The 27059-nt window shown below is 37.8% G+C and overlaps 1 protein-coding gene and 1 long non-coding RNA gene across 3 annotated transcripts in view; one reads left to right on the forward strand and one right to left on the reverse strand.

Moving 5' to 3' along the window:
• Nucleotides 1–3729, reverse strand: part of LOC135444531 (uncharacterized) — a 27425-nt gene extending 23696 nt beyond the window's left edge. The window contains exon 1 of the long non-coding RNA XR_010439235.1: nt 3422–3729. This is a non-coding gene — a long non-coding RNA (uncharacterized LOC135444531). The remainder of the gene's footprint in view (nt 1–3421) is intronic.
• EIF3E (eukaryotic translation initiation factor 3 subunit E) lies at nt 3686–26586 on the forward strand. Of its 2 annotated transcripts, XM_064706315.1 has the most exons (14): nt 3686–3912; nt 5632–5746; nt 7785–7835; nt 8717–8834; nt 11549–11591; nt 12061–12165; nt 14010–14135; nt 15566–15690; nt 16414–16540; nt 18424–18525; nt 19200–19309; nt 24695–24797; nt 25248–25382; nt 26424–26586. In XM_064706315.1, the coding sequence occupies exons 1-14, from the start codon at nt 3823–3825 to the stop codon at nt 26460–26462; spliced, it is 1389 nt and encodes a 462-aa protein (XP_064562385.1). In that variant the 5' UTR covers nt 3686–3822; the 3' UTR covers nt 26463–26586. The 2 variants fall into 2 exon arrangements, with proteins under 2 accessions (XP_064562385.1, XP_064562386.1); XM_064706316.1 differs by lacking the exon at nt 7785–7835.
• Nucleotides 26587–27059: the final 473 nt, after the last annotated feature.

Consider the following 27059-nt stretch of genomic DNA (forward strand, 5'->3'; position numbering starts at 1 on the left):
ACTGAAAGTTGAGGATAGAGCCACAGTCTAGAGCCCACTGGTAAAGTACCATCAGGTAAGCATTTCTGCCCTTGGCTTTTTAATATGTTCACAGTTTCAGGTGAGGAAAACCTGCTTATCCTAGTTCCACTAGGAAAATGCAGAGTAACTCCACTAAGTTAATTATAAGTACATTAGACATGTTCTTCAATAATCTTAAACCAGAAAATAATGCATCAAATAATTATAAAGTTATAATGTGGTACAGAATCACAGAATGAATCAGCTTAGAAAAGACCTCCAAGATCACTGAGTCCAACCTATGACTGAACACCACCATGTCAACTAGGCCATGACACTGTCTTTCCTTAAACACCTCCAGGGACAGTGATCAGCCTTTCTGTCATGAAATTCTTCAGATATTATAATTCAATCATTCAGATATTATAATTCAATTCTTCAGATATTATAGTATTCACCTAAACCTGCCCAGGCACAACTTCAGACTGTGTCCTCTTGTCCTGCCCTTTGTTACCTGGGAGAAGAGTCCCAACCCCACTTGGCTACACCCTCCTTTCAGGGAGCTGTAAAGAGTGATCAGATGCCCCCAGCTCTCTCGGCCTCTCCTCATAGCACTTGTACTCCAGGCCCTTCCTCACCTCCATAGTCCTCCTCTGGACCCACCCCAGCACCTCAATGTCCTTCCTGAACTGAGGGGCCCAGAACTGGACACAGCACCCAGGTGTGGCCTCACCAGTGCTGAGAACAGGAGGACAGTCCCTGCCCTGCTCCTGCTGGTCACACTGCTGCTGATGCAGGCCAGGTGCCATTGGCCTTGCTGGCCACCTGGGCACTGCTGGCGCCTGCTCAGCTGCCATCAACCAGCACCCCCAGGTCCTTTTCCACTGGACCACGTTCCACTACTTGCATTTTGGACTCTTGTGTTTCCTCTTTTTTTTTTTTCCCGGTTGGTTTAAATGGCACATCAACATAATCATGGTTTTCATGATGATTCAGCTGAATTATGAGATACCCTTTTTGTAAATTTGAATGCTATCCAGAAATAGTTGACAGCACTGAATTCCTCTAGATGATACATTCTTGATTTTAGAAATATTTTTGCTTTAAGCAGTGTAAAAATATTTATGGAATGCAGGATTTAAAAATTGTTTTCAGATACAAAGTCAAAAGAAAAAACGATAGAAACATAATTTCTGAATTACAAATACAAAAAAAAAAAAAAAGAGAAGCCCAAGACAAGTTACATAAGGTTTGAATCATATCACAGGATGTGGAAGAAGTTAATAGATTCAATTTCCCTTTGATAATGTGAGACAGAAAAATACTTTATCATGATTTCCTAGTGATTATTTACTTCTAACAATTCAAAGAATGTTGGATTCCACTGTCATGTTAACAATAAGATAAATGACAACTAACTATGTAAACAGAATCCTTCAGATAAAATTTCCTCAGTATTTTGGAATTATGAAATCAAAAGACTTAGCCCAAGCAAGATACATTCCTGTTGATTTATTTAGGATAATCTTCTAGATAATTCTAGCCAAATGGGTTTTATTTCATTAACCAAACTAGCAATCTTAAGTACATTGGTGCTAAGAACCTTAAGTACAGAATTTCCAGAAGGGAAGAACTTCATTAGGTTACAGGACTTTGGTCTCAAGCCTGTTCTATGTCAAAAATGAAATTTGGCCTAGAGGTACTATGCTTTGTGTAATTCCTCAGTCAGGTGTCTGTGCAACAGTTCAAAATAAACTCACATTTCCTGTTATTCATTTAAGACTGGCTAAGACTGTTCTGCCATGAAAGTTTAAATGTATTTTAGAAAAATTCTACCAAGAGGGTGAATATCTCACTAGATACAGCCAAAGCAGTTAAACACCCTCTTCTTAAAACAGTAATCCTAAGCACAGTGTATGTTTCACTGAGGGAATTTAAAACAGTTTTCCTGATATTTTGCCTTGGCAGAGTATTGTTTTAAGTCTTATGGTCTTTCTCTAAAAGGCTCTTCCCAGCTAGTTCTTGACACCTTTTCAATCATCACTGTACCTGTTTCTTGCAGACAGTAATTCATCAGCTAAAACCAAGCACTGTAGGGGCCTGGGATGCTTCAGCATTTTGTAATGCTGAGGGTCTTCCACTGGCAGCTCTGCAATCTGACTGTCATGAGGAGAAACCAGTGGCAAGTTTGAACAGGCCTTGGTGAAACCCACTGTGTTATTACGGGAAAAACCATACAGGAGGATAGTATTCACCATTAGAGATTATCTATGTCATCAGTGATATGTAGGTATCAAAGTAAACAGTATCTACAACTACTATGAAAAATACTAGGCTATCTTGCAGATAAAAAAGGATTCTTTCTACAGATGATGTTCTTAGAAGAGTAGTATTAATACAAAATTACACATATCATAGACTTATACAGAAGTGTTAACAATTCAGTGTCATGTGAAGAATTACTTCATTCATGGTGCATGCTTTTTTCCCCTTACAGGGCATCATTAAGGTACAATGAAGTCTTACCTCTAAAAAACAGCCTGTCACATCCTTAATTCTGTAGCCTTTACATCTTTCTGTTAAGTTGAGGAGAACATCACTAGCTGAATAATGGCTTAATAAGTGTCAAGACCTTCTTATTCCTTACCTCTCATTTACATTTAAAACAAACCATCCAAGTCTAAAATTAACCGGTACTACAACTATACTAACTTGCTATTCCACATGAACAGCTATTGTAGCTACCGTAGACATAGTCTGTAGTTATGTGAGTCACTAAACAAATCATTATGCCTCTGCTCATGAAAGGAAAAGTTTCCTAATGACAAAGGTTTTAGTCATGCTTTATGAGAATAGACGAGGCTTGACTCACTGAACTCAACTGTGTGTCCTGACAAAAGTCACTAGAAAACTTACAAAGTATAACAGGAAAAGAAACCTTTTATCTTTCTGGTGAGTTAACATGGTGAATCACAGAATCATTTAAACTGGAAAAGACCTCTATGATCTAGTCCACGATTAAACCATGTCCCTAAGTTCCACATCCAGACGTTTTCTAAATACCTTCAGGGATGGGACTCAAGCACTTCCCTGGGCAGCCAGTACCAATGCCTCTTTACAATGGCCATAAGGAAGCTATAAGCAAGCTATCAGCAGTATTACTGATTCTTCCATTTCTGTTGCTGAACTTAGCAAATACATTTCTGCACTTGCTTGGATTTTCCTGTGTAAGCCATTGTCCAGCAGCTCCCCAGCCTTTTCCCACCCTTATCTGGCACAGCCTCCCCACGGAGAGCTTGGAAACATGGCCAACATGGATGAACCCTTAACAAACATTTCACTGGGTGCTTCTCACTACCAGATTAGACCGAGAGCAAGTCAAGCTCACACACGACGCACAAGGTGTGGGGGCTGCACTCACAGCTCACAGCTGCTCTCGGGAGATGTTCACCCTCCGAAATCCCACTGTGCCCCAGGGTGCCCAAAGTGTCGCCCAGCATTTGCTCACGCGCTCCATCAGCGCCTTCACCCCACGCGAGCGCAGCCCCCGCACCGCGCGCTCGGAGCGGCCCCGGAGCCGCACTCGGAGCGGTCCCAGAGCGGCCCGGCCGCCGGAGCGGGGCGGGAAAGGGAGGGGAGGGGAAGGGAGGGTAAAGGGAAGGGAGGGGAAGGGAGGACGCGGCCATTGCCCCTTCCCTGGCCGCTGGCCGGGGCCCGCAGTGCTCAGACGCCGGCTCCCCGCCGCTGGGGGCGGGGCCGCGCAGGCGCAGCGCCCCCAAGAGCCGCGTCGCGCCTCTGCCTTTCCTCTCTCCCGGCTCCAAGATGGCGGAGTACGACCTGACCACCCGGATCGCGCACTTCTTGGACCGGCACTTGGTCTTCCCGCTGCTGGAATTCCTCTCTGTCAAGGAGGTGCGTGTCTCTCCTAAGGGTGGGGAAGCCGGCTGTGGGAGCGGGAAGGTGGTAGGCCGTGCTGCCAGCTGCCGGTGCTTCCCGTGGGCCTGGTGCGCCCTGGCCGGGGCTTCCTCCCGCGGGCCTGGGTGCTGCGCCGGCCGGGCGCGGCCCGTGGGGCATTCGGAGCCTCCGCAGAGAGGAGCTCAGGGCTCCTGTGCTGCGTGAGTCCAGGGACGAAGCGTGTGGGGCTGCCCGGGCAGGGACGGGAGCCGAGCCGAGAGGAGGCCTGAGGGAGCCGCTCCATGATCACGCCGCGCAGCTCCGCGGCCCCTCGCTTCCAGGCAGCGCGGACTTGCTGCGCTTTCTCCTTCTTCCGATTTGGCGTGGTGTCTTTCCCTCACCTATATTTGGAGAAAGGAGAAGTCAAAGCTCTCCCTTGCAGCCGCAGTCCCGCGGCGTGGGACGCCCTCGATAGCCCCGCAGCTCTTGGTGCTCGGGCCGTCCCGCAGCTGGAGCTCTGGGCCGTCTGTGCGGTTACGCCAATGATATACTAACTAATTTTAATCTGAAACCCGTGTCATCACGAGTTTGTGTTGGAAACAAATATAAATCCCTTCTGGAGTTATCCCTTCTTGGTCTTCTTCTGTATGTTTATAAGTTATATTGCTACAAAGAGCATAGTAATGCTGGAGATACCTCAGACGAGTACTTCAGATACTTTAGACTAAACTAATCAGTACAAACAATTTTAAAATGGGAGCGAAATGAGTAAAGTTATGTAAGTTTTGAATTTAAAGTACGTGTTATTTTAGCCTTTAGTTAGGAGCTGTTAAACCATGCTTGCATTGAGACAACTTGACCTAGCCAGCTGTCATGTGTAGCATGTGGAGTTTGCTTAATGCCTCTCATCTTGGGGGCATTTGTACATTAGCATTTTTGTATCAGCTGAAGTTAATTAAACAATTAATTTTGTGGTGTTAGTTTTGAACAATGCAGTGTTCAGAGCTGAACTAAACTTCAGCAGATTCTGTATCTGAGATGTGCACAAATGTGGCATGGTGAGTTGTAATATGGCTCTTGTGCAAATATGTTTTTGAGGAATGTACCGGATTTGGCCCTTGCCTACATCTTCAACATCTAACAGCAGTTTGCAACTCTCTGATAAATTATGGAATATGAACTCTAAAAAACAATTTGAAAAGTTTAAAAGTACACATTCAATTACGTAGCTACTCTAAACTTGTTTTTATGCTGTAGACTTAGCAACATATTTTAGAATAACCTGCCATACAATTAAATTTTGAGTTTAATCCTGTGCATCTCTTCTGAAATCCACTTTAAGTAATTTCACTAGTCCTCACTGTTCAGCATTTTATTTTGTGGAAAGTATTCAGTACTTTAAAAGAAAAGTATGATTAAGGTTCTTTAATTTTTAAAATATGTGTGTAATTTTGCAATAGGAATTACTGTTTGTGTTAAGAGACTAGTAATAGTTACTTATAATTAACTTTTGAAGTACCTGCTTCCATAGATAGCAGGAAATATTTGATATTTTGTCTAGACTGAAAATGCAGAGAGGCTTTATAGTAAGTACTCTTAATGGTAGAGCAGTGAGATTTGATATTTAAAACAATTCAGTTGTACAGAAGTCCATAAACTGTGTCACAAAAGTAATGCATAATATGAATTGAAACTTCAGCACTATTCAGATGAATCTGTTAATAATTCCTGTTTCAGATATACAATGAAAAAGAGCTGCTCCAAGGAAAACTGGATCTCCTTAGTGATACCAACATGGTGGATTTTGCTATGGATGTGTACAAAAATCTTTATTCTGATGAAATTCCTCATGGTAAGCTGCTGATTTAGATGTCAATCTTGTTTTTCAACTTTTCTGTCTAGCATAATAAATAACTAGTGGTAATAGCTTGTTGTGTACAAAAACTGGAGTGCTGTTTAACTTCAGCATTACCCAAGGATGTGCAATACTGAGAAAAACAGAATGCCCTAATCCTGGGAAGTTTGGGTTTGTTGGTTTGTCAGGAACTTCACCTTTGAGTGACCTCTTTGAGTATTTCAATGCTGATTTGGTAATTTCAAGCACTTTAAAGGTGTTGCACTGCAACTGATGGAGGTGTAGTAGCTTTTCATCTCTCACATTAAACACCTGCATAATGATTTGGTGTTATTTGGTGACTTTTTCTTTAAAGTATCCAGTGTGTCAAGACTAGAGTTGCATTCTAAGTAATTCCATTAATTTGTCTGACTGTGGCTGATTTTTACAGTTTGAGAGAGATTTTTCCTCGAACTCTTCCTGTGTTTTCCTCAATTTTGGCAATATACGAATTGCTGCTTCTCTAGGAGAAAATAAATTTAAGATTAGAATGAATGTGATCTTTTATTATTTTATCCATGATTTTGATAACTTCTCTGTTTACTACTTAAATTTCTATCATCTTGAGGAGCATTTGGGAATGGGGAGAAAATAGGTTATCTAGCTTTGTCTAATTTCCATTCTTCAGGCGTGTTTTGATTTTAACAGTTTTTCCCAGTTTTTTTTTTATGGGTTGTGTGTTTCATTTTGTTCCTGACCTAGTCTTTCAATATCCACTGCCTTCCTATCTCTCCATCTGTTTTTCGTGTTAGTGAATTCCTCACCTTTTTCTTAGCTATTGGGATGACAGTCTTTTTTGCCTGCATCTTAGGAGGAAGAGACTTGGGTGCTGTTGCTTTCTTCCTCTGGGTCTTGCTCTTTTCAGGCTCTTGAAGCTGCAGAGATGGCCACTCTTCTCTTTGGAAGGGGAGAATTGATAGGATGATGGACATGGGAGTCAGTGTTCTGGCTGAGTCTGTGCTGGCATTAGGTGGGCATTGCTATGGGCATGTGTACTGTGACATGTAGTGAGAACCAGGGGGCTTCACTTCTGTCATGTCAGTAACAGTTGTAATAATAGCTTCACCTTTAGGTTACTTAACAGTTCTACTGATTAAAAAAGTCAGGCTGCATCAAGGCTATAAAAAAAATCTCAATGCTGAATAGGTATTCCTCTTTCTTTCCCTGCTTCAGCCTTTTAAAACTGTTGAATATTACTGTTATCTGTAGTAATTAGGGAGTAAAATACTTAAGTAGAAGTAAGCAAGACAAGAAATAGCATTCTAGCACACTTCCACAAAGTAGCTACTCCAAGTGTCTTCAGAATTCTCATCATAGCCAGTTACTTAAGCAGATTGTCTCAGAGTATAACTTCATAAGGTCACAGCTGCAAGAAAGTTGAATGAATTTTCTCCCTTGGAGAGCTCTGCCTTCATGAAAAATCAGAAATTTCCCCACTTGTTTGAAAATACTATGAGAAAAACACTACATCTCTTAGGATTTTACCTCATCATTTTGGCAGGTTTTTTTGGGATTTCTTTTTTTTTTTTTTTTTAATAATGACTTACTGTTGTTTGATGTGTGGCTTTTATTCAATTAACATAAGCAGAGCTAGTTCTTTCACACATTGTTCAGGGTGCTTGCTTGCACAGCTTCCTATGCAAAGGCCTTCACTTCTGAGATCTTTCTGGTATGTGTCATCTTCTTGTAGCAGCGCTTGTCACAATGTGTGCATGGACAGGTTGTTCTTACTTGTGGAATTGCTGGGATCGTTAGAAGTTTGCCCTATCCTTTTCTAAGACTTCCCTGTTTAAAATACTTAAAACTAAGTTCACTTACACAGTTATTATTAGAAATGTCCCTGCACGATTTATAGTTGCTTTTGTCTTGTCTTCCATGAGATCAACTTACAATTACACACCCAGGAGATGTCGCAGGAAAACATTTTCGTATTCTTAGTAAGTCAACTGAATGTTTTACTTTCATCTGTTTTTTCTTCCTCTTTTATAATCTCAAGAGTCAACTGCAGGTGGAGATAATTTCTCCTTATTGGAACACTTCCTGTCAGGCAAGTTGTTCTCATATTTAGGTTGGGTCACCATTATGGTGTTAGCCACCTTGGATGTCCTGTTCAAATATCTGTGTAGTCAAATCATGAAAGAAATGTTGACTCTGTTCACTGTGGCATTAAGTGTTCTGGTGTGTGGCTCACTTTCACAGTTTCCTGCATTTATCTCCTGGGATTTTATCTTGGCTTCTCTGATCCCATGTGTTTCACATAGCCAAAGTCAGGGTGATTTTTCTTTTTTTTTTTTTTTTTTAACATATACACTTTTCTAAATTTTAAGTCTTCATTTTATTGCATTACTTGCACTTGGTGAGGAATTTGGGGTCTGTGTAAAATAATCACTCTAAAACTTTTAGTTGAATTTCCTAACAGCTTTTCATAAAGGACTTAATGTTTCCATTAAGCACAGAGTGTTCAAAACGGTAATTTTGCGGTTAGAGCTGCTTGAAGTTTTTCCTGTCAATTTTTAGTTAAGTATGCTCTAAATGTTCTTTCAGAACCTGATCATCAGTCAGAAGAAAATCAATCTTCGTGGTATCATTGGATTGTTTACTTTTTTGCAAGTTTATTTGGAATAAGTGAACTTAGTTAAAGGCTGTTTCTCCCTTAATGGAAGCCTGAAGAGACCTTGTCTAATACAGACTCTGCTCCAGCTGTACCTGCTCTCTGGTGGCCTCTACTCAGGAGGAAAAACAAAAACAAATGTTAGGCGTTTTACTAAGTTACAGAGTTGTCATACACAGCTGGGTTTGAGGCTTCACTGAGAGGACAGGTGAGGTAGGAATTGGGAAGATGCATTCAGGTGTCAGCACCATGTAATTACAGGCTGGTTCATGTAAAAGCTTAAAGCATTCTATTTAAGTCTTTTTGTTTGTGTTCAGCTTTGCGTGAGAAGAGAACAACTGTTGTTGCACAGCTGAAGCAGCTTCAAGCTGAAACAGAGCCTATTGTCAAGATGTTTGAGGATCCAGAGACTACGAGGCAAATGCAGTCCACTAGGTAATGTCTAACATAATTTGTCAGGATGGCTTGTTGGTACCTATCAAGTGTTGTTGGGAATGCTTTCTGTGTAGTAACTGCAAGAAAGACATTTTTGTTTTCATACAGTATTTAAGTAGTGCTTGTGGTCAGGTAGCTGAAATTGCTGGACACAGTTTGCTCTTTTCAGTGCTTTTCCCTGTTGTGCAAAAGACATCTGTTGTTTTTAATGTTTGTGAATCAGCTTGTTACAAGTGACAGTCATCGTCCAGTGCAGTCCAGTCACAGTTTAATTTCTGTTTGGCTTTGATTTGGTTTATGGTTTTTTGAGGGAAAAAGAGGCTGGAACAGTTAATATTTTCTTCCAGAAAAGGTTATGGAGTGTCATATTAGTCTGGAAGGCCTGATGGATGAGCATCCTTTCATCCTCAGAGCACATCTTTTTTCAGGGTTTTCTATCCTTTTCCCACTTACTCTCTCCACCCCCAAACCATTCCAAGTTTTGGTGTAAGGTTGTGCTCAAGTCTTTTTAAGATGCATCCAATTTTTTTTTTTTTAAATTTTCTTATGGGAAGTAATTTAAGTAGAATGAGTTTGTCTGCACATTGTATCTAAGATCTATCAAAGTTTCACCATGGTTAAGCTTGAATTGGGCTCTGTAGGAAAGAATTCAGCTGTAGTCACTGAGGAGTAACTCCACCTTCAGCAGAGAGGTGGGCAGGTATTTGTTTGGCATAAATTACTCCTTGTTTCCTTTGGATAGGAATCACTGTTACTGCTGTTGTAAATGTGTTTGGCAAACTGGAATAATAATTGGATCCCTTCCTTCTTCAGCCTTACCTGCCCTAAAATTTTAAATAGAGCATACTGTATCAGACAGAACCTATGGCTTAACTTGAATTTGAAGGTGAAGCCTGTACTTGGGTTTATTGTTGGCAAGCTTTGTGCATCCACTGATACTGTAACAGTAGGAAGACTGTAACATTGCTTCTGGAATTTCTTAGAAAAGTATTGAATGTACAAACTCTTCCTTCTAGTTTGGAGAAATCTTCTGTATGAATATACCTGTGATGCAGCTTTGAAAGTGAAAGTCTCAGTTACTATGGCAATTGAGCCTGTCTTAAAATTATTCAAATCTAATTGAATATACAGAGGTCTTGTCCAATTCTTGCTTTGCTTTTAGCCAGTTTTTTAAATAATAATTAGCCTAGAAAAATGTTAGTAAAAAAGCAGCTTTTCATGGGGAGTATGCTGTTACTTGATTTTGATTCACAAAAGTTGGTCAATAGTACGGACTTCAAATTGGAAATTCCTTGTTTGGGAGCAAGAGAGACAATACAATCAATAAATGCATGGAATGTAACTTGCCTAATGCTATAGAATATTAGCCCTACTGCTCATCTGCAACAAGTTTTGGTTTAGAACTGGTATGTGATTTGTGTTTGTAAAATATCTGGAAACTTCACAGCTCAGAAGTTCTGGTTTTGGTTATTGGTGCAGGAGTAGTTCTGATCCAGATTATTGGGGTTAGATAGTAATAGGTAGAGTTGGGCTGAAATATGTCCCATCTGTCTAGACCTGAGTACTATGCTGAAGATAGTAGAAACAAGTTTTGATTCTTTTGAGAATTTCTGCTGGTGATTTTAAATTTGTATCAAATTCAGATAGCTGCATATTATTGGGACTTTAGATCATGACTTTTGCTCCATGATGGCACTATTTGGAATATCCAGCTCTGGGAGATAAGGAGTAAAGGAGATTTGCAGGTAGCAGTTCAAGAATAAACCAAAACATTTCACTACTCTAAGCAACTGTTGGAGGACATTGACTTAAAAATTACAGGAAGTGATAGTCAGTATTCCTCATCCTCAAAGTATGTTTTACTGTAGCAAATCCATGAGATTATTTAATTGCTTTCAGAGGTATGATTGAGGATGGTCATTCTTGGCTCACTTGGCAATTTGCCATTTCTCTGTAGACTCTTGTACTAGAAGTTCAATTAAACAAACTCAAATCTTTGCAGTCGATTTCAGAGTAAATGGGAAACTATTCTCTCTCATACCATTTTTATTGTGTCTTTGTCTCGGGGAATTTGCAGCTTGCCTCCTGGAGGCTTCTCTTTGATATGGGTAATAATGCTTGTTCTTTTAGTATTAATGTTAAATAAAAAACAGTCTTCAGAGATGTGATCACATGAATATAGAAGTTAAGAACTTAGTAGTATGATTATGATTTATGGTTCTGTATTCTGCTCATATTGGCTGTGGTAGAGATATTCCTGTGACCCACTCTGTCTCAGTGCTAACATGATAAGTTCTACTTCTATTTACTTTAGTCTTTGCCATTTTTTTCCCCATCTGTTAAAATCAAGGTTGTCTAGAGTAATTGCTTTGAAATTGGAACATGAGAGTGGGAAGAGCTCTAATTCAGAATTTAACTTTCATACGGAAAGCTAAGGATGCTATCAAATTTAAGACAACTTGCCACTCTTTCCTAACTGTAGTTATTGTTGCAGGTGGCATTCATTACTTAAAATTTGAATAATTTTAAGATTTTGGAATTACATGACACCCGTAATAGATGACTGCAGCTGCTTTTGAACAAGTGGAAGAATTTTACACCAAATTCATGCTCACTTTGTTGTGTTTTACCTTTAAAATTGTGTTGCATTGTGTGGTGTTGCATGGTGGCTACCAATTTTTGTAAAAGCAGTGCTTTCTATCCTTTTATTATAGAGATGGTCGGATGCTGTTTGACTATTTAGCTGAGAAGCACGGGGTAAGTGTTGTAGCTGCTGGAATTCAGTTCTGTGGATGTCCGCCCAAACTCCCTCACAGCAGACAGTGTTTTGACCAAGCATGGCCTAGTATTTTGTCCTGTCTCCTGTCAGTGTAGCTAATAGGTAGAATTCCTAATGCTTACATATTTAAGCCTTTGAACTTTTAATTTTTATAACAAAAAAAAGCTTAAAATGAATGCTGGCTTAGTAACTTAGATAACTAAGGTAACTTGGTAACTTAGATGTGCTTTACTTTGTAATGCAAGATTTCACCTTTTTCTGGTATTGGTATAAACTTTCATTCCATGGCATGGATTGAGAATATAATAGTTTTCTATTGTCTTTTCCTATGTACAGTGTCTTTTGAAAAGCTACATATTTCAAATCTTACTCTACCATTAAAATCAGCTTGTGACAGCATGGTTTTTTTTCCTAGGGACTAAAAGCTTTTATTTTATTCCTTTTCAGTTTAGGCAGGAGTACCTAGATACACTCTACAGGTATGCAAAATTCCAGTATGAATGTGGTAACTACTCAGGAGCTGCAGAATATCTCTACTTCTTTAGGGTTCTGGTAAGTTTTGATTGGTTGTTGGTTTAGGATTTAGTTTTTGGTTTGTTTATTTGGTGTTATTTTCAGTGAAATACTTAAACCAGTAAATTGTCTATATCATTCTTGGCACATAATACTTTGTAGCTTTTTGAGGTCATTACTGTATGCCATAGTTTACAGTAATGGTTAATAATCATCACTCTCGTTCAGCAATTCCATTATTTTCAAGTAGAATTGTTCTTTGAATTTGTATGTCTTGTAACATTTAATTATATAATACAATGAAGTGAATACTTGTTTTTAAGAATACTTGATTTTGTGCACAGATGTAGTCAACAGCAGTGAAAAGCTTGCAGGTGGGTTGAATGTAATTACTGGTAATGGGGAACTGCCAGCTCCTTATCTGAACTCTGATCTGTCTGTCCTCTCTTGAATTCTGTGATGGATTTAAGAGTATAAGTCATCTCCCTATGAAATGTAGACAGCTCACATGATAAGTGTAGAACCAGATCCATCGTCTCTGAGGCAGCTCTTTTCATCTTGTTGTAATTTATATCATTTGGTACTGGTGGGAGTGAATTTTGAGAATAAAGATTTGATGTCTTGTAAGAATCCCAGCACAGTAAATTTATTGTTGGTGGTCAGTGAATGTGCTGCTTTACTAACAAATGGAAATTCAGAGTAACTGCTCGAAAATCCCGATAATGTAGCTGGAACAGCTGTGGTACCTAAAGGCAGTTATTGTGAACAGCTACCTCTAATTAAGTGATTTGGAACCAGCACAGAGCATGTGAACCTTCTCAACTCAGTATCTACTAAACTGGCACCTGGGTTGCCTGGAAGATACTGACTTGTGAGCAGTGTATCTCATAAATTTGTGTATGATTGTTGAAAACATGTAGTGGTTCATAGCTTGATACTCTTCCTTGCTAGTTTGTATTCCCATCTAAAGGTAATCTTAACTCTCTGAAATACTGTTGGAGTAAACCACAAAAATTTCTGTAATTGGCTGTAATTAAAGAAGGGAATTTGGGAAATGTATCTTTAATCAGAAGAACAGGGCTTAAAGTATGAATGAGTTGAATTATAGGTCTAAATTTTGATGCTAAAGGTGACTTTCAGTGTTACAGGTTCTTTTTGTGTGCCAACAGGGGAAGTAGGTTTGTGGGCAACTGTCCTTAATTCCTCATGCCTTTTTTCTGGGCATAGCATTATGTTCTTGTATGTCAGTAACCTCAAAAAATGGAGTACTGATTTTTGTGCTGATAATAGCTTAGTGTAAAACTTGTGCTACTGATTCTGATGGGAAAAGATTTGTTTCAAAGCCCTGTGTGATGAAACATAGTCTGTGAAAGAACTATTGTAACCAGTCTAAGAGCAGAATTTGACATTGTGAATGGCATAGTGCAGCTCATTCCTGTGTAAAACTAACACAGCTTGACCTCAGGACTACCCTTCCAGGGAGCAGGTTCAGTGCTGCCAAGTTGCAGTTCCACTGGACGTTATTGTAAGGAGTACAGTTCTGGACAAGGCATTAGCAGGAAGAGTATATATGAGTTCTTTAGGAACCTGCCTAGCAATAACCTTGTTTTATTAGCAGCAGCACGGATCTGTCTTTTTTTGACAGGATTTCCTAGTTTGTGTTTAAGAAATTTTACTACTGGTTTGTTTTTTTCCCATGTCTAAACTGTTTCTCTGGAAAAAATCTCTACTTAATTTGGAGAGTTAGGACTGTGCAAAATTGGTATCTTGTAAATGAAAAATACTACCAGAAAATACTGTTTGTAATTTTAAAAGTAAATAATAATTTTTAGCAATAATTTAAAATACTAAGAGTGTGACTTTGTTGCTATTGTTGAAAATAGGTTCCAGCAACAGACAGAAATGCTTTGAGTTCCCTTTGGGGAAAACTGGCGTCTGAAATCCTGATGCAGAATTGGGATGCAGCCATGGAAGATCTCACAAGACTAAAGGAGACAATAGATAATAATGTAAGTAAAATCTTGGACATCTTAGCAAGGTGAGAGGTTAGAGGTGTTAGTACTCAAGTTTTATTTAATCACTTGCAGTCTTATTTAGGAGTAGATTACCACGTTTTCACTTGATACTTTCTTATTGGCAGTGGGAAAGTTGAAGGATGCTAGTGAAGAAATAATGAAACATTCTTTTTCAAATTGCTTGCCTCTTAGCACCTTAGGTTCTCATCTGTATTTTCAAATATATTTCCAATAAACAAAGAAGTCTTAAGGATGTGTTTGAAGCCGAGGTATCATTGTGTGAAACTGCTGTTTAAATTTCAGATACTTGTACTATTCATCTTCTGGAAGGAATAGAATGCATGTAAATAAACCATTTTATCTGATGAAGACAGTGCTTTTGATAGATACTGCAATCAGCTTATATTGGGAAACAGTTTTCAGCTAATTCAGCTTTCTTAACAAAGCTCTTTGAGTTCAGATGAGTACCAAGAACTTAAGGGGTGAGTGAAGCTGCAGGACTAATTCAGAGCAACTGATGAGATTAGGGACCTCTCAGTCTTCCTCTTTGCATGTGGAGCTTCACTGGCCATGTCAGATATGAAAGTTTCACTTTCCTGAACCAGTCTTGAGAAAAAAGTTTTTCTCTGTCCCCCAGTCGTTCCTTGTCTACGTAGCAGATAATTAGTGTTAAAAATTTTTCTTCTGTAATTTTGTTGTCTTTATGATTCTGTATGGTTATAATGGACTACTTGACTTGTTTATTACACTCCCAAGAGTTTTTTTAGGATTGAATCAGAGCAGTTTGTTGTCATGCTCTTCAGAGGGAGGATTACTTGTCATGTCAGTTCATCCTCAATGTGTTGTTTTGCAGTCTGTTTGAAGTGCTGTTGAAATTTGGAGCTAATACAGGTACTTGGAACTGAACCCTTGTTTGTCTGTTATCAGCAGGTTTAAATAAAGATAATTACTTTTTTTTTGGCTGAAAGGGATTATAAAATTTTATCATTGTCTGAGGGTTTATGGCAAAAAAAGTCTTGTGAGGATTTAGAAAGGAAGTAAAACAGAAAAGGTGAAAAAGGTAAGTAGTTACTCAGATCACATCTGAGGAGGGAATACAAGGAATTCAGAATTAAGAAGGGAAGTAACTTAGGTTGGTGTGGTGGTCTTGGAGAGCTAAAATGTCTGCTCTTACCATAAAAATGCAAATTCAGAAAGCAGTTTTGACTATAATATTGGGAAAATCATCTTGCTTATAACTTTCAGTAGATTTATCATTGAGATGACAAAAAAGCTGGAGGTCAAACTCAGCCTGACAGTGATGACAGTTATAAAGAGCTGATGCAAAATCACAAAATTTTGGGCAATTACAGGTTTCCATGGATTAGTATTCAAACAAACTTTGTGCTGTGTTTGACTTGAACCAATGTTACGTTTTCTCCTAGTCTGTCAGCTCTCCACTGCAATCTCTTCAGCAAAGAACATGGCTCATCCACTGGTCTTTGTTCGTGTTTTTTAATCATCCTAAAGGGAGAGACAACATCATTGACCTTTTTCTCTATCAGCCACAGTAAGTTGTGTTGTACCATCTGAGGGGGGGGTCTTTAAATGAAATTGAAGGCAAATGATAAATATGCAAGCTTGCTGAGTTTAGGGCTGCAGGGTGAAGGTATTGTTCTATTCTGATTGTAGAAAGCTATTTCAAAAGATTCTTGGGAAATCCCAGACTAAAAATGAAAATTGAAACACTGTATTTATTTGTGAGAGGATTGACTTACATGTAGATCTAGCAGTCCTTGTTGCTCCTTTGAATGCTCTCTGATAGCTTGATGCTTTTCTCATGTTGTGGCACCCAAAACTGCACCCAATACCAAGATGGGGCTGCCCCAGTGCAGAGCAGAGCAGGACAATCCCCTCCCTTGCCCATCTGGTGATTCTGTGCCTGATGTCCACCAAGACACAGTTGGCCCTCCTGCCTGCCAGGACACACTGTGATTCACATTCAGCTTGTTGTTGACCAGGAGCCCCAGATCCCTTTCTGCTCTCCAGCCTCTGATTCCCCAGTCTGTACATAGATCTAGAGTTGCCCTGTTCCAGATGCAGAATCTGACACTTGCCCTTGTTATGCTTAATACAGTTGGTGATTGTCCGGCCCTCTGACTTCTTTGTCAGGCTCTCTCTGCAGGGCCTCTCTGCCTTTGAGGAGTTGAGAGCTCCTCTCATTTTAGTGTCATCAGCAAACTTCAGTATACCTTTGAGTTCTGAATCTTACATACATTTTTTTTCTTTCTAGGTATCTCAATGCAATTCAGACCATGTGCCCACATATCCTCAGATATTTGACTACTGCAGTCATAACAAATAAGGATGTTCGTAAACGTAGACAAGTGCTGAAAGATCTAGTCAAGGTCATTCAGCAGGTAAGGACTGCAGTTTCTGATATTTTTTGCCTCTTCTAGTAACGTATCGGGGTTAGGATTTGAGGTATTTTGATATTTGTTTTTTGTCAGCGAAAGTTTTTACTGAAGTAAAATGCATATCAGTCAGTGGGAGGATGGAATAACTTTTTTCTCCTTTCACGTACATGTCTACTGCATGTACACATACGTGCAGTAGAGTATGCATGCCATTCTTACTTTCTATATTACTAAATGCTGAAAATTCTGTGAGATGTGAAATGGCTTTGGATCTGATTCTTTTTCAACTGTCTGTACAGTGAATTGTTTTATGAATAAGAGTTCTTTCTTACATTTCAAAGCCGCTGAATTGTGTGTGTTGATTTGAGTTCACATGCTTTCTCGTGAAAATGGTTCTGTTGTCCCAGTGACATGAGGATGGAGATACAGAGAGAAGCAATAGAAGAGTTGCTTGGTAGCAATCAATAGGGGTTTAAGGCCCAGATTTTTATCTGAAATCACCAAACAACTTGTATACAAACCAATGCACTTCAAATACTTGATAATGTTGTGAGTAATAAATATTGTATCTCTGTGTGTATATATATAAATATGACAGTACAGTTATTATAGGCTAGTAGTCAGTTTTAACCACTTCAAGCATTTGGGAAACTACCTGTGCAAAGCACAGTCAATGCAAAGATCACATTTTAGCTACAACTTAATCTGTTTTTAAGCGTTAGTGCTCACAAAAGGCACCATAAGCAATAAATCTGTGATTAGTCTTGTGACTCAGCTTTTATCTTTATCTAAAATCTGATTGTGACATTGAGTTTTTAATAGAATATGAATTTCTAATACTTGAAGTAACATGTTACAACTTCTTGCTTTTGTTTAATCTTGCACACCATTAGGGAATTCCTTTTGAAAATACCAAACTGGGCTTTTGGTTTTGAAATCACTTGTCAGATTTCTTGGTACTCCTCTAACTCTGTATGATTCATGATATTAAATGATGATGTGGTAGAGGTTTTATAGATTTTAAATAACTCGTGGTGCTGCTTTAGTAGTAGTAAAAGATTGTTTAAACTTGCAACATCTTTGCAAGTATTGAACTGATAAGTATGCGTTCTATGACCATTTTGCAAATAATGGTTAACAAGTGCAATTCTGATGTGAAAAACATGTATAGAACTGAATTTTAAATCTAAATAATGAGATTGTAAGTACAGTTCTTTGGGGAAGGAAAAAATAACTGATCCGGAAAGAAAAATATCTCTTAGGAATTCCCTTAATCTGTTGATTTTACTGTATGCTAAAGCAGATACTGATACATGCTGATTTAAGCTGGTTTATAATATGCATTAAAAACACTTGAAGGGATGTTTGTTACACTTGAATTTACACAATTATATATAGATGTAGCATTATCTCTCCCTGGTAATTGAGAAAGTTGAGTAACTTCAGTAATACCGAAGTAATTAGTGTATAGAAAGTAGCATTTTTGGTTAGTTATGTTGTCTATGAAAATCGAATTATCATTCAGTTTCAAATATGAAGGATTTGATGTTGGAGTCATCTTTGAAATCAGAATTTAGGAAGACTATTCCATCTTACTTTATGAAATTTGGAGGTTTGATACAGAGACAGCTCTAATCTCTTGACTGTTTCCTAACCCAAAGATTGCAGCATTAAATGCTGAAGGTGAAACTACACCTGTGGTTGTTTTACCAGACTATTGGGAGGAAGCATATTTATGTAGCTTTTATAACAGGAATTTGGAAGTTTGGCCTTTTTTTAAGGTGATACATGGGCTTATTTCCACTATTAATTTTTTTTAAGACTCTAAGGAATGCATGAGTGACCACATGGCCTTGATTTCTGATGTTGTTCCCAATTTTTTATAGGAGTCCTACACATACAGGGACCCTATCACAGAGTTTGTGGAATGCTTGTACGTTAACTTCGATTTTGATGGAGCGCAGAAGAAGCTGAGAGAGTGTGAAACAGTAAGACTTAAAATATTTTTAAGACTCCTTTTCCTTTAAGTAAAGACCTCTAAAATTCACAATGGACTGCTAATTTCTTTGAGGTGGTCTTTGATTACATTGCCAGTGTTTTCTGATAAACTTAAATTCATGATTGGGTGGTATTGGGTTTTATGGCAACTCATTTTGTAACACACGTGACTTACTGTTAAGAATACAGCTTTAATGTTGTAATAATGTTATATTTAAGAAGTTTCAGAAGAAGAAGCAAATAGGTAATCATGCATTTGGCTGAGCTTCAGGTGTTCCATTAAACTCTGAGAAATGCTTGAAGAAAAGCTCAGATTTGCCTTTTGTTGTGAAAGATGAGTGGGGAGTCAACTTTTGTGTTGAAAGGATCTTCAGTACTAAGGGCAGCAGTAGAGTTTGACCTTCAGTAGAGTTACAGCCTTACTCTCTTCTTGAGTCAGACCTCAGTGATCACGTTAGCATGCAATTTAAATTTAGTAAGATGCTGAACAATGAAGAATATTGTTTGTCCATAGCGCTTTTGCCACATCTTTGAACATAGCAGTAATGTTTTTAGGTATACTGTGGGCTGCTCATAGTTATTGGCATTATTTACTAGCAGTGTCTACCAGTACCTTTCTACTCACATGTTTTGCTCCTTGTTCCCTTTCTGCTGGCACGTGCAGGTGCTTGTGAATGATTTCTTCTTAGTGGCATGCCTTGAGGACTTCATTGAGAATGCCCGTCTCTTTATATTTGAGACTTTCTGTCGCATCCATCAGTGCATCAGCATTGGGTAAGAGAATGTCTTTATTCCTCAGTTCAGAAAATCAGTCATGGAGGGCAGTTTGACAGACAGTGCAAACTTCAGGAAGTATTCAGTTGTCAGGTGAAATCCTAACTGGAATCTCATTTGCATAATATTCTTTCTAGTTTTATAACTCTAATGTGATGTACTTGAATTATAATTATACTTCAGAATTTAATTATTGTGTTCAACTTCAAAACAACCCTTCTCTACCACCCCTAGCCCCCCCAGACAAGCAGTACTTTCAAGCTACAACTGCTGTGATTTTAAGTGGGATCTCTGCTGAGTTTAATGGAAACTTTGATACCCAGTGTCACCAAAGTCCTGGTGGAAATACCTCATTTGGGCCTCAATTCCACATGTTGAGATAGAGTGTTAATATTAAGTAAATACAAACTGCAAATACAATAACTGCTTAAATTTATTTTTATTTGGTAGATACAGATACCCATGTGTGTCTTATAGATATGTTCTTTGAAATTTATTGAATCACATTGCCTTTTTCGTTAATTAAATAGAAAACAATGGATTTAATTCCCTGTGACACAAAGTGATTCAGCTGTAAGAATTGTTATTAGCAAATATGTCTGTTGGTTATTCAGATTTATTTTATAAATGCAGGCTTTTCAAATGAATCAGGTCTGATGCCTCTTATATATATATATATATATATATATATATATATATATTAAAAAAAAACGAAATGAGAAGATATTATGTATGCTTGAGATCTTTTTCCACTTGGCCTTTGCCCACATTTGCCTTATTTCCACATCCTTAAATTAAAAAGGAGGAAGTGAAAAACTCTGAATGCTATAAAAATCTCACTGGTAGAGAGCACTGCAGAGATCTTTGAGACAGGAGAAATGAAGGCTGTTGAATTGATCAAGTTCAATGCAGTCTTCTTACTAGCTCGTATCCAGAGCAAATAAGTGCATCTAGTCCTCTGAGGAAAGGATTTAACACTGCCTGATTTCAAAGGAAAGGATTTGAGAGAAAATTGTCTTAATACTGCAAACTTCTTCGAAGGATTGCTTTTTTTTATGAATAGGTATAGTTGGAAAATGGACTGATTCTTAATAATTTTAATCTTTAGTCACTGGCTGATGTTTGTTTTCATTGCCTCTGGAAAAATTTTTATCCTTTGTATCAACTTAAAATAGTGGCTTTGATGTAGAAGGGGAGCAGTGAATTTGAGCATTTTAGTCAGCTCTAGTGTATTGGGTTTAAGCATACAGTCCTAATAGGAAATGGAACTGCATTCTGTGAGCAGAACTTTTCCATACTTAATATTTGTTTTTATAAGAGGGCTAATGCTTTGTCTGAAATCACTTAAAGCAGAAGTACTGCATGGTTAGGCATAAGGGGGGCTTGAATTAGTATTTGGAAAGGAGAAAAACCCATGTGTATAGTGGTCTTAAAAGATGGGTTTCTGGGGAATTTAAAATCCAATAGTGTCTTGCTGTTTCTTAGAAGTCTTTTTTGTGGTGTGAATACTGCACATTTTCAAGCACAAGTTTTTAATGAAATTAGATGTTTAAGCTTTTTTAACTAGAGACTAGATGGCTTTCTAAGAAATCTCTCTTACCTGACTCCAGTCAATGAGCAAACACTCTGCAGTGTGTATGTTAAGAATTTTTCAAGTCTTGTATCAAAAGATATCGATAAACTGTGTGCAACATACCAATAATTCATTATGGCAAAAATTGCAAGCTCTATCAAATTTTGTGGTAGGTAATTGCCATTTATTTTGTTTTTATTACTTATAGTTCATATTTTTTGTGCTGTGTATGATATTTCAACTTTAGGTATGATAAATGTAGTTGGCTGTCCTTGTTATGTGTAATTCCTAAATATAGGTAGCAGTGTCCTTTCTTTATAAGCATTCTAATGTGTTCTGAGGTAAGTGATAGATTCGGAGTTGAGACATTTATCTCAGTGTGACATGGACATTTCTACCACATGCCCCTAAGTTAATTGCACATGGAATCAGTCATCAGTAATGAGGTGGTTCTCAGTAGGTCATTGTGTGTTTAATGATGGATATCAGCCTTAAATTTCTTTGCAAGCTGTAACAATGATTATATTTGAGCTGATGAAATAAGGTACATAATTAGTGTATTTGAATTGCTTTTGAAGAAATTAGCCAGTTGAAATGAATGTTGGGCTGGGACATAGTTCTTGCATTTTCTTGTTTACAAGTGATTTCCACTGCTAATCCTGGAGCAAAAAACGAAATGATTGTAGCACAGTGCTTAGCTATTCAGAATGGTTTTGAAAACAGTAGGAAACTTCTTTATATTTGTTTTATCAGTTGCAACTTAAAGTTTGCACATCCTAAATAACCCTGTAATTGGTTTGCTGTTTGAAATATCATGTTTATCAGAAGTAATAGATGATGCTAATTCTGTTTTAGTTTGATATACTTGTGTTTAATTGGAGAGCTGAATATGCTTCATTCTTCTTTTGTACTGCACATACATGAAAACTATATAAGATGGACTTGTTCATATATGAGCATGTGGGGAATTCAGCTTGCCTTTTAAGTAAATGAAAACTTAAGGAACACTAGCCCTAGCATGATCCAAATAAGTGAATTTCCTTCTATAACTAGGGGACAGAAATTATTTAAAAGTCTGCTATTTGGAATTAACTCTACCTTGATATGGTAGACCATTCTTTAAATTTTAATAGTATTTCATTATAATTGACTTGATTTTTATTGAATTATATCAGGAATCTTTATAAACAATGGTAACCTATAATACAGATTGTGTTGCATCCTTTCCTTAATATCAGTGATGTTAATATGTATTTGTAAATCTAAATGTGTCACTATTACTTCAGCTGTCAAACTTGAATGTCTTTTATATCTCAAGAGTTTTAAATACATGTTCTAATTGTGATAGGAGAATAGTGGTGTTTGTTACAGAATTGTAATCAGGATAGATCTGTGCTTTTTGCTCTGGAAAGATAGAGAATACTTTTTTGGTCATGTGTGTTACTTTACGAGGAAGATACCTCTGTGTTATACATCCATGCACTTTGGGTGGTCCTGGCTTCAGTGTAGGCTGCAAGGAGAGACTCTTAAAAGGGAATCCAGTTGCCCCAAGTACTAGAGGAAGGTTATCTCTTGTGTCAAGATGTGTTAAAGTTCTAGGTTTTTAATAGATTTATTCCTTATTCAGTGGAGGATACTTGCTACCTAATAACATCAGTTATTTTGTACTAAAATTTAAACATTGTGTAAGTCTCAAAGCTACAAGATGAGATAAAACAGATTTTACGTCCTTTTTGCTCTGCTGTCATTTTCATTCTCTGATTTTCAAGTTTTCCAAATACATATGCAGGAAAATAATACTTGTGTAGTGTTACTACTGTTGTGTTGCTACATATATTTTGTATGTTTGTTCCAAAACACTTTTTAGTTGAAAAAAATCCACTTCTCAAGCAGCTGAGCTAGTAGGAAAATGTAGATATAATAGAAAAAGGTAAAATTATTTGCTAGTAACAAATGCAAAATACTTCATAGTTTCTGGCTTGGAATGATTCTCTAGACATATATGCCCTCTTACTCTCTACATGAGAACTGTGTTAAGGAAAAAGGAAATTATAGGTGCTGTAGATTGGAAGTGATCTGGTTTGATCTCCTGTGAACCCAGTTGCAGCTCTGAGCAGGTCCCACAGCAGTATTCCATTGTGCTGCTTAGTCAGGAATCCATAAGTAAATCCTCCTGTCTGCATCAATGGAGGTTCCACACTGTAATCCCAAAGCTGGGTTGCTTAATCTCCAGTGTAGTGGCAGTAGCCTTTCTTGTGGTCATCTGGAAGGGAATTTACTTTATCTAAATCTTACTAAGGCTTTTAAAAGAGAAATCTGAGAATTATACTCACCCCCTTGTACTTGCAGTTTAAAATGTCTTTAGTTTCAAGTCAAATGCTTAACATCACTGATTGGGGGTAATAAAATTATTGTACTTTTTTTGTATTGAAGTGTCTCATGTTCTGTCCAGGTGACTGATAATTCCACAAAAATTTCCATGCCTGATGTCTTCTGCTCTCTTCTGCCTTTATAATTGCTCATTCAAACTCAGATTAAAAGGTCTACTGGAACAGTAGCAACTGGGTTTGGGTTTTACTTCCCCTTACTTTGCCAAATTCAAACACTTGTTACCCATTTGTGTTCTTATTTTGCTGCCAAATTCAAACACTTGTTACCCATTTGTGTTCTTATTTTGCTGAAGTGAGTCAGTGTAAGTTCAGTATTTTAACTTACTTAGGTTTTTTTTTTTCTATTCACTTCATGTTTATCTGTGGAAAAAATGGAATTTGTCTTTATAGTTGGGAGAAAGGTGAAAGATCAAGACTGTATAGGAGAGACAACTCTATAAAGAAGTGTATGTAGAAGTCCAGTCAGGTAGATGTTATAAAGTAGTTACTTGATGCAAATAATCATCAAGAAAAAAATCACTTTTTCAGGTGGAGAAAAAGATGTTTAGGCAAGATTCTGTAAAATGGTGAGAAATTGACCTCTTGTGCAACTCATTGTAGTCAGCTGGCTTTTTAGTCATGCCTGTAGCCTTTACCTCATGTTTGTTACCTTAGTCTGCAAGCTGATGGAAGAATGAGCGTTACTAATGCCCTGTGTGAGCCAGCTGCCAGCAGGAAGCTGGAGGAGTTAGCTGGAAAGCCACAGGAAGCACTATTAGGAGGAATTATTCCTGGACAAGAGTGTTTGTTTGATTAAGAGTTTTCCTTTCTCTCTTTTCCCCCACCTTCCTTCCTTGAAGTTGCAAGAAGTTCTAACATACTGCATCTGTCATATCTTCTATACCAAGCTCTGTCTCATGGGTCTTGTTCCTGAACTTTGGAGAGAAATTTTCTTATTAAACGTATTTTTTCTACTAGGTAATCTATACTTTCTTGACTGCTGATTACATTTAAGTAAGAATAAAAGCAGTTCAGTTGACCTTTTTTTTTTTTTATAGTGGTGGTGGTTTATGCTAATAGTGAAATTACTTAAATGACAGTTTTCCCAAGAATGTTTGTGTAGACAAGGTTTAATAGGAACATAGGAAAACTGTGCAGGTCAAGATTTAAAAGCAGTGTGGTGTAGTTCAGAATGAGTAAGTATACACTTCGGGATATGAATTTCTTATTTGCAGAGGAGGTGGGAGATGGGCAGGAGAGCCTGTATGTAATTTCTAAGTCATTTCAGTCCAGTTAAAGTAAGCTTCCCAGCTATGCAGTATTTATTGAATCTTGGACTGTGCTGTATTTTGTGTTGGTTTGACTTGTATTCCATAGTCCCTTGTTATGTTTACCAACATCAGAGATTTTAATTTGCCATTTAATAAGTTGTTTATCTTTTAGTATGTTGGCAGATAAGCTGAATATGACTCCTGAAGAAGCAGAAAGATGGATTGTCAATCTGATCCGGAATGCGCGATTGGATGCCAAACTGGATTCCAAGCTGGTGAGGCTGATCATTGAATCATGGAGTGGCTTTTGTTGAAGGACCCTAAAGACTGTCTGGTACAACCCCCCTGCAGGGACATCTCCCACTGTACCAGGTTGCTCAGAGCCTCATCCAGCCTGGCCTTGAGCACTTCAAGGGATGCAGCACCCACAGTTTTTCTGTTCCACCCTCACAGTAATCTAATCGAAACCTGCTCTCTTTTCATTTTAAAGCCAGATAAATCCAAGTGAGTTTGTTGAGTTTTTAATTAAATTTCTTTTACTTCATGGGCAAAGAAAAACAATAGAAAAAAACCTTTCTGTTCCTGGATAAACTGTAGTGGATTTCATTTATTGTGTTTTGTGCTTGTCTGTAAGACCTGTGAAAGTTCTGAAAGCAGAGTATTACATTAAAGATCCTTGCATGCTGAGCAATTGTTAAATTTATTCTGTCTTTGCTGGGTTTTAGGGCCATGTAGTCATGGGCAACAATGCCGTCTCACCTTATCAACAAGTGATTGAGAAGACCAAAAGCTTGTCTTTTCGTAGTCAAATGCTGGCTATGAACATTGAGAAGAAACTGAATCAGAGTGGTAGATCTGAGGTCAGTATAAGTTTTGTTTTTCTGAATTCTTGCCTTTTTAAGAGATTATTTTAAGTATAATTCTTAACCTATGCCTTAATTCACCAGGTGTGCCTACTTCTACTTCTAATACTAGGAATTATGTTGGAAAAGACATAGTGACCACAAACACAGTGCTTCTTCCTTTAGCCTTTCTCTTCATCATTAGATTTTATTCTGTTGCATAACTGTTTGTCATTTGCTGCTCTGCTTCTTTTAAATGGTCTCCTTCACCACTAGGAAAGAGCAGATTATGAAGTGTGACACTTATGAAAGTAGTTATAATGCTTTTCCAAGTGAGTTGTACTCAGAAGTATTGTCGGTGCATATGTGGTATTGAAAGGAGAACGAATGGTGCTTAAGACTGGAATATGGAGGAAGAATTGTGCAAAACCCTAACTGTTAAATCTGTTAAGTGAAATTCTAGAAAATGTAGTTGTCATTGAAAGGTTTAAGTAGAACCAGTGAAAATGAGAAAGTAGGCTAGATCATCTGGTTTTGCTTCCCTCCATATTATAATATGAGAAGCTGTGTGAGGCAGAACAGCACTGTAATGGGGATGGCTCTGAGGCCCAGCCATACATCTTTAAAACAAACAAAAATCAGAGCAAGCTACACAGTAAAAGAGCTTAAACATTATAAGTTTTATTGTGCTTCCTCAGTGCTTGGCTGAAGTACTGGTAGAAGTTGGACAGGCAGTGGTGCACTGTTTTATTCTGTTAATGGGAAGTTTTGTGAAACTTGTGTATCGCTGCTTTCTTTTAAAAATATAGCTGAGAAATTATTCCTATATTTATATTGGGATCTTCCAGAATTTCTCCCTTTTGAAACTACTAGCTTGGAGGACTCTAGCTGTACAACTCAATTACAGTATGTGTGTCTGGTATGTGAACACTTGGCTTTAATCTTGTAGGGTATCCTTCATTATTAGCAACATTCCCATTGTTTAAATTAATGTGTTATACATTTCAGTAAGTATTAGGTAATATAGTAATTTCTTTTAATCTTTTTTCATTTTTTTAGGCACCCAACTGGGCTACTCAAGACTCTGGATTCTATTGAAACACTTCTGCAGTGGGGACGAATCTGTTTATTTGACTAAAAAAGCACATAAATACGTAACCTTTTTGAGAAAAGTAATTATGTGTTAGCGCTTATGTTATTTGAATAAAATTGGCTACTTTTATCAGTCTGTGTGTGTTTGATTTAAATAGATTCCTATGTTTTCTAAGGACTTCTTAACATAATAGTATTCTACAGTATTTTTGATCACATTTTGCAAAATTTAGGATGTCACTTGTATTAGGTCTGTTTGTACCAAAAGATGCTTTTGCTCTCTGGGCTGAGTTTGGAAGCAGGGATTTAGAGATTTTTCTTACCTATTGCAAACATTGCATGTAAAAAAAATTAGATGTGTGTGGAACAAACAAATGATCACATGTTCAAACATGGTCTAAGCCAAAATCATCTTCTGTGCTTCCATGTTTTTGTTTGTTACAGGGAGAAGCATGGAAGAGCAAAGGCACTTACAGCCAGTGTCTTCTGTGAAACCTAACGTAATCTACATGTAGAATAATTTGACTAGACTTCTTGTGTTCATGCTTCAGAATTTTTCCTGGTTGAAATCACGTTTTTAATCTTGCCCTGTGTTGTAAACTT

Source organism: Zonotrichia leucophrys, chromosome 2 (assembly GCF_028769735.1).
Source record: "Zonotrichia leucophrys gambelii isolate GWCS_2022_RI chromosome 2, RI_Zleu_2.0, whole genome shotgun sequence".
NCBI classification, from domain to species: domain Eukaryota; kingdom Metazoa; phylum Chordata; class Aves; order Passeriformes; family Passerellidae; genus Zonotrichia; species Zonotrichia leucophrys.

Excerpts from the sequence above, each read along its gene's own strand:
- EIF3E (XM_064706315.1), top strand. The coding sequence starts at position 3,823 with ATGGCGGAGTACGACCTGACCACCCGGATCGCGCACTTCTTGGACCGG. Across the intron at positions 5,747-7,784 it reads TTCTGATGAAATTCCTCATG|AGTCAACTGCAGGTGGAGAT; the intron begins GTAAGCTGCTGA and ends TATAATCTCAAG. Across the intron at positions 11,592-12,060 it reads ATTTAGCTGAGAAGCACGGG|TTTAGGCAGGAGTACCTAGA; the intron begins GTAAGTGTTGTA and ends ATTCCTTTTCAG.